The 13188-nt window shown below is 48.8% G+C and overlaps 1 protein-coding gene across 14 annotated transcripts in view; it reads left to right on the forward strand.

The window, feature by feature from the left end:
• The first annotated feature begins 701 nt into the window (after nt 1-701).
• Ebf3 (EBF transcription factor 3) overlaps nt 702-13188 on the forward strand; it is a 116124-nt gene continuing 103637 nt past the window's right edge. For 12 of the 14 annotated variants that reach the window (XM_041666395.1, XM_041666399.1, XM_041666396.1 and 9 more), the window contains exons 1-6: nt 702-989; nt 1095-1251; nt 1611-1674; nt 2387-2442; nt 5378-5451; nt 7072-7140. In XM_041666395.1, coding sequence (XP_041522329.1) covers nt 856-989; nt 1095-1251; nt 1611-1674; nt 2387-2442; nt 5378-5451; nt 7072-7140 — 554 coding nt within the window. In that variant the 5' untranslated portion in view covers nt 702-855. Of the gene's footprint in view, nt 990-1094; nt 1252-1610; nt 1675-2386; nt 2443-4230; nt 4298-5062; nt 5152-5377; nt 5452-7071; nt 7141-13188 lie in introns of those variants that run through there. The other 2 variants (XM_041666410.1, XM_041666409.1) reach the window with 2 other exon arrangements.

Below are 13188 nucleotides of genomic sequence, written 5' to 3' on the forward strand. Positions count from 1 at the left end.
CGGCACTTATGCACTAGCTGCGCTCGTTTCTTTGCGAGATTTATTTGGGCGGGAGGTAACTTCCTCGGCTGCGGCTGGGCTCAAGGAGCCGTGGCGCGTGGCCGGGGGCGGTGGCGGCGCTCGGTGGCGCTCGGCAGCGGCGGGGCTCGCAGGGCTCGCGGGGCTCGGGCCGGCTCGCGGCGCCGTCAGGCAGTCAGTCGGCGAGCGCGGCGGCGGCGGCGGCGAGGGGCGCGGCGAGGGGCGGCCGCTCCCATATATGGCGCAGGCACCGCCCCCCGACGTCACCCTCTGACAGCGCCGCTCCCGGGGGCTTCGAGTTTTGGCTCCCGGGAAAGGGTCCATTCCTCGGGGAGAGAGGGCTGAGTTTTGTGCGCCTCCGTCCGCTGCGCGCGCCGCTCCAGGCCCTGCCGCGCCCCGCCTGCGCCCGGGACTGCGCCGCGGCACTCACTGCCCCGTTTATTTGTCTTTGGAGCAGGCGGGCCGCGCCAGAAGCGGGCGATCCCGCAGTGTCCTGCAGCCGCGGACGCCGCCTGGCTAGGATGACACCACGTTGAGTGCGTCTGCAAACAACAACAACAACAAGCGCCGCCGCGGCCACTGCGTCCACCGCGCCCTGCTCCTCCGAAGCGCCGCGCCGCCGCCGGTGTAGCCCGCCCGCGTCCCCGGCCGTCCGCAGCGCCCGGCCGCCGGTGTATGCCGCGCCTGCCCGGGACGGGCTGAAGCCGGCGGCGGGCCGCACCGCAGGCGCCAAGCAGGGCCGGGGCGGCCAGGGCAGCCTCCTGCCGCCGAGCCCCGAGCGCCGCCGACTGCGGACGCGCTTTCGGCCGGGAGCCGCAGCCGCCACCAGCAGTGTTCATGTTTGGGATTCAGGAGAATATTCCGCGCGGGGGGACGACCATGAAGGAAGAGCCGCTGGGTAGCGGCATGAACCCGGTGCGCTCGTGGATGCACACGGCGGGCGTGGTGGACGCCAACACGGCCGCCCAGAGGTACGTACCGGCCGCCCCCGCGCGCCCTGGCCCTGGCCCGGCCCGGCCCCCTCCTCCGGCCAGCGCCGCGCTGCTCACCGGGCCGCTGTCCCTTTCCTCCTGCAGCGGCGTGGGGCTGGCGCGGGCGCACTTCGAGAAGCAGCCGCCTTCCAACCTCCGGAAATCCAATTTCTTCCACTTCGTGCTGGCGCTCTACGACAGGCAGGGGCAGCCGGTGGAGATCGAAAGGACCGCTTTTGTGGACTTTGTGGAGAAAGAGAAAGTAAGTGTACACTGGCGATCGCACCCTCCCTCTCCTGGAGTAGGGGGCAGTCAGTGCCTGCGCATGGGGTCCGAGAGCCTCCCTCGGCAGCGTGGTGCTCTGCCCGGCGACCCCGCCGCCACGTGCGGTTGCACTGGCCCCGCCAAAGGCCGGGCGACTTCTCTGTGCCCTCGGACTCACTGGGGGCGAGGGGAACGCTGGGCTTGCGGCAGGAAAAGTGACATCACTGCGTAGCTGCGAGCCAGGAATCCTGCCTGCAGTGTGTGAGGCTGAGGGGCCTCGATCCTGGAGGGGGACCGATCGCGGTGACCGCGCCTGATGCGGCCACGCTAAATGCAATTATTTATCGTTGCTTTTAGGAGCCGAACAACGAGAAAACCAACAATGGCATTCACTATAAGCTGCAGCTACTGTACAGCAATGGTAAGTACCGCTGCCTGCTGACTGCCCTCTGGCCCTGTGTGCTGGCTCTCCCTTCCCGCGATGGTTCCAGGACATAAAGATTTTGAGATTAAAATGACATGGGTGTAAACACGAAATCTTCTCATGGCATAGAAGGAAAACAAAACATAAACGATCGATAAGTCGATGGCACTTCACATGATTAACCGGTGGGGCTTGAAGTAGAAAGTAAAAGGGGGATCGATAAGGGCTCCTGCAGAACATCACTTTTAAGTGACTTTTTTCAATTTTGCAAATTAATGTTAATTATTGAGATGAGGGTAGCTCCGTAAACCGAGCATAACTTACTTCCTGTGCACTGTTTAGAAAGAGAAGAACCCTCTAGAGGCGCTGGAAGGAGTTCGGACTCTGTTTCCATAGGTGCATTCTCTTTTGGAAAAATAAATGACCATATGGACCCAGAGCTGCACGCAGGCCCTGCTCTCCGCCAGGCAGACTTCTTACACCTCCAAATGCAAACCCTAAGAGTCCCGAGACTCTTAATTAAGAAAAGAAAAATGTCAGAGGCGACTGGGGTTTTCTGTCTCCCTCCCAATTTTGTAGGGATTGCCTTAAAGCTTTGCTGCTCAGTGGAGGCAGTAGTCCCAGACTCTGGCTTGCCGAGGCCCGGGTCTCCCTCCTGAGGTTCAGGCTAAAATCTTGCTGAGAATTTGTCCTTTTTTCCCCGCCACAGGCGTCAGAACAGAGCAAGATCTCTACGTCCGCCTCATAGATTCAATGACCAAGCAGGTGAGAAAGTTTACGCCTGTGTACTCATTGTTTTTTTCCTTTCTGCTGAGCTGGGGTTGTCCTGGGACTGAGAGAGCAGACTGACAAATGGATCTCCTGTATTTGTTTTTCATTTCGCTTCCTTGACATGCTAATGAGAATTCCATATTTATTGGAATAAATGGAGCGGTTGGTACAATAGTTTATGCTGTCATTAAAACAGGACATATATGCTTTATTAAATGACTTGCGATTGGAATCAAATTCTGTCTTAATTAATTATGGTAATTAATATTTGACAGAAAAATTTCAAGACCCCCTTGTTTATTTTTTAAACGTTTCTTCCTCAGTTCAGAATAATTTCATTGATCCTTCCCCCCTGCAAAGACAACTAAGTCTGTCCCAAAGCTCCTCGAGTTAAGCTCGATTAGTTATTTTCCCTCCTCCTTGCTAGTGTCATGGTCTAGTAACAGGAGACGTGCATTTGGATTTAAAAGTTAAATGTGCAGGGGTGAAAAGTCACCTTGTTCTCCTCTAGTCCATCTTCACCTCTCAGCCCCCCATCTCCATAATTCAGAGTCTGAGCTCCAGGGGTCACCGAAACCCATCCACTGCTCTGCTCTCTCTCCCACCCTCTGTCATACCTTATAAATAACATAATTACAAGCAGTTCCTTATTAAATTATTTAACCTGTCTTGGTCAACTTTTCTGATGATAACTATTGGCTATCAGTAATGTGATTAACTGCAGAAAAGCGCCTTATTGCTTTTTGACGGTGTTCAGTCTCTGGCTGCTCGTGTTGTACTTGGGTAATGTGTTATTGTTTTAAGGATGTCGTTTCCACTTTCTTAAAACAGAGCATTGGGTGTTTGTATATGGAATTTCCAGATTAAACACATCCTGCAATGATTCCTTGAGAAATTAAAATATACTTATAAGCAGCACCTCGCAGTTGAAATGAAAGTGGCCATTTCATTTTTGATGCTAACTTTTAGAATTGTGCTCCAACTGGGAAAGAGCCTTCCCCCAAGCCTCCTGCAGTCTGGCACACATGCCTCCCGTTCTCTGAGCACAGTTTGCACATTTTGTTTCTTTTTGAAAAAGTTTGTCCTTACGTAGGCAGCAAGAGCATGAGGTTTTAATGTCTGCAGTCGCAGAGCTGTGTGGTTTTTCTCCCGGAGCAAAGATCTGGCAGGTAAACCTGTTTTTCTGACACAGACTGTGGTATGCCCTTTTGCCAGTCTTGCACCGATTCACAGAAGCTCTGGAACTCGGCTGCTGTTTGTCAGGCGCCTTTTATTTCCTTTGTATGTCGGGCAGAAGGTTTTGCGGAATCCTTGTAGTCTAATTAGGAGGGTTTTGCAGGCGCTGTTAAGTTTCTGTGCCACACGTATGGGTGAAGCAGGAGGATTCGTTTAAAGTGCACTTTTATTGTTCGTTTCGCCTGGTACCTTTGCAGTATAGACGGTGCAGAAACAGAGGCATTTAATCTCCTCACTGACGGTGATGGGGGGGAAAGTAAAGAAATAGCCCAGTAACTGATCAAAGAGTCAATGGCGCTGAACCGACAGTTTATGGATTTCTGTTTGTGCTACAAAATAAAAAATAAATCAAATATAAATACGGGGATCATCGGAGGACAAGTCATTCGTTCAGAAGTACTGGTGTCGCCAAGGCCGCTAGTCCAGCAGCCCGAGGCTGCTTGTTGGCCTGTGGTGACTCTCACCACTTCTGTGGTTCTGAGCGGGCCGAGCTCCAGGCCGCGGACCAAGGCTGGCGGAGACTCTTCCCTCTTCCCAGGAAGCCAGTCCCGACGCCTAGCAGAAAGGGCTTTGTCCGCCTGGAAGTACAGGAAAGTGCCGGAGGAGGTTGGAAGTAATTTCCAGGGTGGGGGGGGGGGGGCGGGAACTGCCGAGAGGGCAGCCCTCCCCCTTGGAGGAATTTTCTGCCCGGAACCTGCGGCTGGCGGCCCCCGCCTCTCGCCCCTCCCCCAGTGGCCTTTTCTCCTCTTCTTTGGGCGAGGCGGGCGGCGGCGGCGAGGGCGGCCGAGCCTCGGCTCCCGGCGGTGGAGCCGGGCTGGGCGCCGGCGTGAGCGCACCTAGGGCTTCGCACCATCTGGCGGAGCCTCTGCTCAAAACCCACCCGAGCGTGCGCGCAGACACTGCCTTTTTACCCGAGAAAAATCATTGTTAGCACTTTGAAAATAAACACCAGATTGGCCATTAGCACTTTCTTTCCAAATATCATCGGGCGAGGAGCACGTGGCCGCGGGCAGGGGCGCCCCGAGCCCGGGCCCTCCTGCGGGCCGCCAGCTCCCCGGCATGGTGCGAACACGTGCGGCTGCTGTGCACTACTTCCCGCTGGTCGGGGACTCCGAGCCACGCAGTCCAAGTCGCACGGGCCTCCGCTCGGGCTGGGGGTGGGGGTGGCGGCGAGCAGGGCGCGGGGCTAGAGACTGGAGCCCGACCAGGGTAGCATCTCCTGGCTCGAGGAGGGAGGAGAGCTGCTTCTGCGCCTCGCGACCTCTTGGCGTCTGTAGTCCCAAACGTACTGCGATCGGCTTCTTCCGTCAGAGAATTGGGCCTTAGTGTAGACAATGGCCGGAGGATCCCACCAGGCTGCGGTGGCCCACGGTCCAGGAGCCCAGTGGGAGTCGTCGAGCCCTCCTAGGCTGAGCCCTGGTCTTGGCCGGTCCTGCTTAGCCCTCCCCGAAGCCCTCTGGAGTCCAGGTCGGACGTGCGCCGGTGGGAAGAGCACGGCAAGCGTGCAGTGCGAGGCCTCTAAGGCCTGGCCCCGTGCCTGGGGTGGTGGGGTGGGAGGGTGGCCTGTTATGTCTGTCGCCTCCCCTCGGGTGCTGTGCACCTGCCACCCGCGAGGCCTGCAGCGCCTGCAGTGGTTTGGCGCCCAAGCCACGGGCTCTGCGTGACCCCTGCCTCTGCTTGTCCCCCCACGCAGGCCATCGTTTATGAAGGCCAGGACAAGAACCCGGAGATGTGCCGCGTGCTGCTGACCCACGAGATCATGTGCAGGTGAGCCCCCGGGAGGCGGGAGGCCCCGGCGCCAGCCAAGTCTATGCAGTCGGCACTTGCAGGCGCCTGGCCACCCCACCCAACTGCGGAAGAGAGGGCATCCATTGAAAAGTAGTAGACCGGAGGCCCCAGGCTGGGCCAGAGCCGCTTCCTACCTAATTTCCCCATCAGTGATGATGGTCAGTGCGACCCGCTGCTCAGCCGAGCAGATTAACATATTGACCGTGTCATGGTAATAAAAAAGGAAAGAAAGAGAGAAAGGAAGAAAACAGACCAGGGGATGCCTCTGTCCTTGCGCAGGAGCCAGAGTTCACTGGGACTCATTTGACTACTCCCTTCTCCAATGCTCGCATCCTGAGATGTACAATTGTCTGTTATTGATAAAAAGGAAAGCCTTTTGTACTTATTACAGAGCTCTTGTATGTGAGAATTGGATTGTGATTCTGTCAGTTAACCTCTTCCCTAGAGCAGCGATGCATCGTTCATATTGTTGTTAGATAGCGTGCCGTTACTTGAGATCTCTGTCAGAAGAGCAATTTCCCACCTGTTTTTTTTCTAACTACCACAAGAGTTTCGCCCCTACATGGCGAATAAAAACGCATCATTGACTTTGTATGTGTGGCATGTGAAATATAGTTGCAAGGAATAATAAGCAAAGGGTGTGCAGGCTTGCAGCCTACAGTAGCAGTCCCCATACTCTGAGGGGCATACTCTCCTCGGCTATGGTTGCCTGTTGCCTGAATGCCACTTCTGAGCAGAGGTATTGTTACAGCACCAATATACAAAAGCTGACTTTTTCTCATATCAGGTAATAAATATAAATTACAACCAATAAAGTGGAATTTCTTTATTATCCACTTCTGCATGTACAGCAATTAACATAGAAAGCGCACAGATGTGATTTAAGCTCTAAGTGGAAGACTGTAGACTTTCTTTAATCACTTTAGCTGTCAGCTTTAAAAGGCTTTATATACTTTGCCTACCATATGGTGTTAATTTAGCTAATTTAGACATGTAACCATTATACAAGTATGCTTTTTTAAAATGCGAGAAGCATAACATTTTTGTTTCGTTTCTGCTTTAATTAAAGTTTCAATAACAGAGTTAAGGTGGGCTTAAAGAAGTGACAATAGACGTTTGTGATAGATTGATGCCTGCTTTTATGCTTATAATTAATAAATGCCCCCAAAGAAATATTGGTTAGAGGTGGCATCTTGCATCTTTTCCAGAAATAACAGCTTGACAATCGGAGGTAAACAAAAGCCGAAGCTGTGAAAAGCTATTCCCCAGCCTCCAGCCTTTCCTCCTCAGTTCACTGCAAAGACAAACACCAACAGCATGTTTTCTGCATTTTAGCATCATAATTTGTATAGGAGCTCTGGTGACTCCGCTAGTATTAATAGATGCGTTTAACTCTGCTCCTTCTGGCAGGAAGTTGCCACAGAAGTTTAGCTGAAGAGCATGCTAACTTACTAGGCTGAAATTTGTCAAGCTGCCTAAGTAGGAAAACTATTTTCTTGACTCCTACTGCTTCATTGTCAGACTTTGAAAAAAAAATTACAAGTCGGACAGAGGAAGCTGGGATGAATACTAAAAGCCATGTTTACAATTGCCCCACAGCCGGTGCTGCGACAAGAAGAGTTGTGGCAATCGGAACGAGACGCCCTCAGACCCCGTAATCATTGACAGGTAAGGATGACTTCTTTATGTTCCAAACAAAATGGTAGCAGCAAGCCAAACTCTCTGCCTTGCTTGGTTTCCAGTGGCTCCTTAGCTTTGAGGCTGCTGTTGGGCTCATCTTGTGCACTGCGCCATTTGTCCGCGTGCACAGGTGGGTTGACGTGGAAACCCGGTGGCTTGCTCTGTGGGGATTCAGTAATTGCTTGCGAGTTGTCAAGGGAAGCAGTTTCATCTGCCACTGCTCTCACTGTGAGGAGCACTTTATGCCTAGAGAGTCTCTGGCTTTAAACCCAGAGATATGTCATAAAATGCTTTCTGCTAATTTGTTAACAAGTATTTCATTTTTTTGCATTATTATTATTATTGTTATTATTATTATTTTTTTTACCTCGGATGGTCGTTGAAGTTGAAGCGTGGGTGGTGGTGCTCTTGCAGTCATCGCCCAGTGGTAGAATGAATTTAATCTGCTCTCAATTAGTTGCAAAATGTCTCCTAATTTTTTTTCAATTGTGGCTGTCGTTTTATGTCAAGTAGCAAATATGTAACTAACAAACCAAAGTTGTTATAATTGAAACTAATTACACATGCTGGTTACATTTCCAACATTAATTTCCATAACTAGATTAGCTATATGCATTCTTTAGGTTTGCTGTTCCTCATCTTGCCATTTATCATGTTCCTTGGGCAACGTGGCATCCTTTTAAGATACCAATCATTAGCCCTAATGGTGCTAATGTGCACTTGGCATTGCCTTAGTGGAAACAACAAAAACACTGCCACCCTCCGCTCCTGACTCACCCAGGCTATTCTGAGGAGGAGAGGAGATTTCTTTCTTCCCAACAATGGGGAGCAGCAAGGGGCCCAGTGTGTGATTGACTGCAGATTTTGAAATTGGTACCCAAATCGAATAAATGTTAGACGTGTATATATGACACCAGTTTTGTGAGGCAGAGGGTTAGACTGTTTTGAAGAGGGGTTGAGTTTCAGCAGCTTTCCTTACAAAGTTATCTTTTGATCATGAACTTTGCTGTCCAGGGTCTGAAAAATTAAACCCGGAAAACCCCACGAGTTAAGCCTAAAGAAGTCTGCGGCACCAGTGGGGAGCATTGCTAATGTTTAACTAGCTGGAATAGCTGTTTGCTTAGTGGAGAATGTTTGGTATCTGACAGAAGGGACAGCTCTCTTATTAGTAATCAAATAGGGCTGACCAGTTGTGGCCGTCAGTCAGGCAGTTGAGAACAAGTTCAACACTTTACGAAACTGGAGCTACAGAAATCAATGTAATTATATTTGTTTCGGTGTCGTGGCTATGGAAGTCATGCAGCTCTGGGTTGTTGTCTTGAGATGGAACACATTTTATTTTACTTTATTATTATTAATGTTTTGGAGGGGCTCAAAGTGTACGGAATAGCCATTGGAATCTTGTCTGAGTGGGAGATGCTTGAAAAGCATTAGCCTTTACTGCAAGATTGTGAAAATGCTTCCGCTCTCTACTTGGAGATTTTAAATGTGGTTTGGTTTTAAATCATAATTTAAAAAAAAATATGCCATGATGGTGGAGGGTCCATGTTGGTTTGACTCACATTTTAGGTGCTGATTTCCCCTTCAAAAGCATTTTGGGTTTGTTCAGTGTTCAATCACTTATTGAACATTGATAGGGAATAACATCTGAGACTCAGTTTTTAATCACATGATGGGTAGTGCTTTCCTCCGATCTACAAAATTTACTCTTCAGTTCTCCTCTGAGGGGGTCTTTCTTATATTTGTTTAATTAAAATTATGTAAGGACCACTCATACCTTTTTAACCTAAGAGAAGTATATGATCATTGATATTCTAGAAGCACAAGAGGAAGGGGAAAATGTGAAAACATTTGGTTAATGGGTTTACCGTGTTTATTTGAATAAGGAGGATTGAAGCTCCATTTACGCTTGGCATAAATGCTTCGGAGGTCTTAATTATTGATGAAAAATCTGCTCTGCTTCTAAATTCAAAGATATGACAATTTTATAGGAATTTTAATCACCGTCCATGTTAGGGATTTTAAGGTAAGGATAGTTTTATGTTCTGACAAATACAGGGAACATTTTTAGCATTCTTAAGAGAGCTGTCACTCATTGCTTGCTGTAAATCCCCGTGAACTGATTGTGGTATTGGCACTATCTCCAGTTTAAGGCGTATTTCTAGAAGGGGAAAAAAAATGAATTTAGTGTTTGCCAGGACAGCTTGTGTTAATCAAAGAGAGAGACTCATCTTTAGGAGGCGATCTCTTTGGAGCAGTGTGGTCATTTGCAACAGAGATGTGCTTCAATTTCATAATGATGATCGTTTCTGTATGCTGTGGACTGCCTCTGGAAATCAGTTGCTCCCGTTGAGTTTCAGCCTGGGTTTCCTCTTGAGTATTGCAGAATAAAATGTCCCATCAGATCGGTGAGTTTACAGGTCCCCAACAGTCCTGTCCTCACTTGGTTACTTGGCTTAAGAATTCTATACAGTGTGCTTCGCCGGCTTCTTATGGCCTTTGTATACATTTCGCAGGTTCTGACCAGATAAAGCATATTTGTCCTGAGGATATAAACCAATAATTCCAACCTGAATTGAGATCAATGGACCCACATTTGCTCCAACCCACACCAAGCTCCTTCCACATGTTGAGACTGCTTTGTGTGTTATGAGAACAGGGAAGTAAGCTCCCTGCTCTGGCAGGGTAATCACATTCTATAGGCCCTGATGCCTTAAATCAATTAATTACACAATTTAGTTTAGTTATCTTTCAGAAGTATTAGATACTTACAAATGGCATGGAAGACACTTCAGAGGAGGGGGGGGGTAGGGAGGATGTCTCCCATTAGAAATCTTTTCATTTATTATAAAGCTTTCCCTTATGTGAGATGCTTTGTCCTACATAAAACACTGTTCGAGAAACAGTTTTTTATAGTTCCATGTATTTAAAATAATATAGCAACTTACCAAGTCAAGAAGGAATATAGCATTCTGAAGATATGGCCTGTAAGAGGCAAACACAGGAACATATCTGCATATACTGAATTGACTACAAAGAGTCAGGCCTACCTCCTCATACCTCCCCCCCCCACGTGTGCATGCTCGCGTGTGCACACACACGGCCCTGCACAGTCAAGGCACCTCACATATGCAAGTGTGTGTATGCAAATGCATCCACATTCACATATACATACATGAATTTTTATGGTATTGCTGAGGAGGAAAGGAATATTATGTTCCTCATGAAATAATGTTTTCTGGGAAAACACAAAAGCAGATGGTCTTCATTAGGAACACCCATTGTCCACATATCCCAAATATGAGCAGATAAATCTCTCCTGTTTCACCCCGTACATTCCAAGGGCTGCAAGTGATTACAGGATGTCGGCGTAGCTGCTAAACCAAAACCACACTTGGGCTCACATTATTCGACTGTGCCATCCGGGTCTGTTTCCTCAGGAGCTCTGGAAATGCCTGGGGAAGGCACATCACTTTACCCTCCCCTTCCTCGCTCCGCTCGGGGAGCACTGAAACACAGGGTCCAACTGTTGCAGCCTGTGGAGGACTCAGGAGCAGGGCAATGCGGCTGCCCACTCGGACTGGCTGCACACCGTGGGTTGTGTGCAGCTGAGAGCATGCTCTGCGGGGCGGTTCCAGATGGCACTGTCTCTGGCGTCCTGCTTGCTGGCATCTCTGCAGCAGGCAGTGCCCCCTCCCCAATAAATCTGGCATTAGTCTATAGAGTTTGGGAGACTTATCATTCCAAGTCTGTCCCTACTTTCCTGTCTGGGAGCCAGACATCTGTTTATCCTATTTTCTTTCATACGGAGTTTGGAATGGCTGTAGTTTTTCTTTTTTTTGGGGGGGGGCGCATGAAGTTTTGTCATATTTAACAGCTGTTACAGAATTTCAGCCCTGTGGGCTCTGAAAATACTTTTCAGCTGACCTCAGATTTTTATACATAATTGACATTGGGTTGTAGAAAAACATTATTTGCTTAACCTCTCATTGTCTGCGATTTCACACTGTCTCTGGTCCGAGGGTGTAAGTACCAGAGATTTTAGCTCTGTGCTCTTTCCCAGCCCTCCAAAGCCTTGCTTTGATTCATCTGTGTGTTTTAAGTTTACACCTTTAAAGTGATTGCAGAACGGTAGCCCAAAAGGACTGGAGGTTTTCTTTTTCTCCTTTTCCTTCCCTTCTCTTTCTCTCTCTCTCCTCTCTCTCCTTTTTTTAGTCAACAGTGTTTCCTTTCACTTCCTGTCACAAAGGTCAAAGAGAGCCGACCTTTGCTGGCAGTCCTGCTTGCTGAATTATTCATGGGATTGACTTTTTGTCAGCACACACAGTTGTGCTCTGGGACAATTTATTCATTTACCTCATTTAAAGCCCCTTTCTGCACCTGTTCAAGTATTAATATCATGTAATTTGGGCCTAATGCCGATTTTGCTGAACACTCATTATATTTTTTATTAGCTATATTTCCAAACGATTATGTATGATTATTACCAAGCCTTACAAACAGCACTGGGTTATTCCCTAGCCCCTTACATCTTCTTGTCAGGTTGTTTTCAGAAGCAGGGTGGATAAACATTTGACCAGTCCCGATGTTTTTATTCCTACTCCATCTCCAAGCGGAGAAGTTAAAGCTCCCTCCCTCATGGCCTTGCACGAGCGTGATTAAATCCAACTCGGCGAAGCTGTACAAATGCCAGCGTTTATAAGGTCAACGCTTTTGTTAAAAATGCTATGTAAATGAGGATCTGCAAAAAGGGACATTAAATAAAATTAAATTCATTGTCTTCTTTAATGTCATTTACATTTTGGCTAAGCCTTGGCCTGTCAAGGAGGATTTTAAAAATAATTTTAATTACACATCATTTAAGGAACCCAAGGTTTTCTATTCAGTAGCATTTGGATAACCTGCAAAATGGAGACCTGTTTGATAACTTCTGAAATGATGGATTGTCATTCTGTATGCATAATCCAGCAAGGACAGCATAGTTTGCTGTTAATTTTTTCCTTCTCAGTTTTCTTGAAAGTGAATATAATTATCATCAAACAGGCCTGGAAACCCTGGAGTCCTCCTCTTGGCCTTGGCTGGGAAGCTGTGACACTCTTTGGTTCTGGGTCTATTTTAGTACATGGGGACTTTAGAGAAGGGAAAATATTGGCTAGATATTTGGCAGTATTAAAATGCACTTTGGACGAATGGAATGGCTACAAAGATTCTGATTCCGGTTGGCACGAGCCCCATTTGGCTCGGCCAGGCTCAGGTGTGAATGGCTGTTTTATTCCCTCGTATGCCAGTGGAGAGAGGCAAAAAGTTCACCATGTTCATTCATCCTTTCATTTTTTTTTTTAAAAATAAACTCCTGAAAATAAGCAGAAAAGGAAGAGCAGTTTAACAGAGTCACAGTGTCACTCTTTCATTTAGAGAGGTGGCACCAGGAACAGTGCCCACTTATGTGCATGCTTCTGTGCCCACCACAGTGCCAGGATTGTGCATCAGGCATGGCACATCTTTGTATAAGCTGATGGTGTGTATCACAGTGAGCAGTAGAATGTCAGGGCCAGCATCAGGCCTAGGGTTTACGTCTCTGCTCTAGGCTGAAGAGGCCTGCAGAGATTTATGGCTGCCTGGTCTGGCTGGGTAAGGCCTACAGGGTGACCAGGCCAGGCCAGTGGAGAGCTGGGTTGGAAAACAAGCCACAGGCCCACAATGACTTCCGCAGCACTCCTAACCAGCTCAGATTCTCATCAGCTCTTTCAAGGGCTGAAGCTGTGTGGTGCTGCCTGTTAGGGGCAGGCAGCGGCAGGCAGCCCATTGCTATGAAAATGCAGGGCTGGAGGGAGGGGCTGGAAGCAGGGCTGTCAGAAGCTATACTCCAGGAGGGATGTTGACGCAGACCATCCCGCGCCTCTGCCGCAGCCTTATCAGGTGAAGAGCAAAGATATAGCCAGTGCCTGTAATCGTGTTAGGACGGCATGGATGAATTGGATTACCGTATGGAAAGCCGTCCAAACTCAGAGTTCTGTTACGCATGCTTACAGGAAG

This window comes from Microtus oregoni, unplaced genomic scaffold, assembly GCF_018167655.1.
Source record: "Microtus oregoni isolate MIOR12 unplaced genomic scaffold, Mior012 000016F_ref0000370, whole genome shotgun sequence".
Taxonomy (NCBI): Eukaryota; Metazoa; Chordata; class Mammalia; order Rodentia; family Cricetidae; genus Microtus; species Microtus oregoni.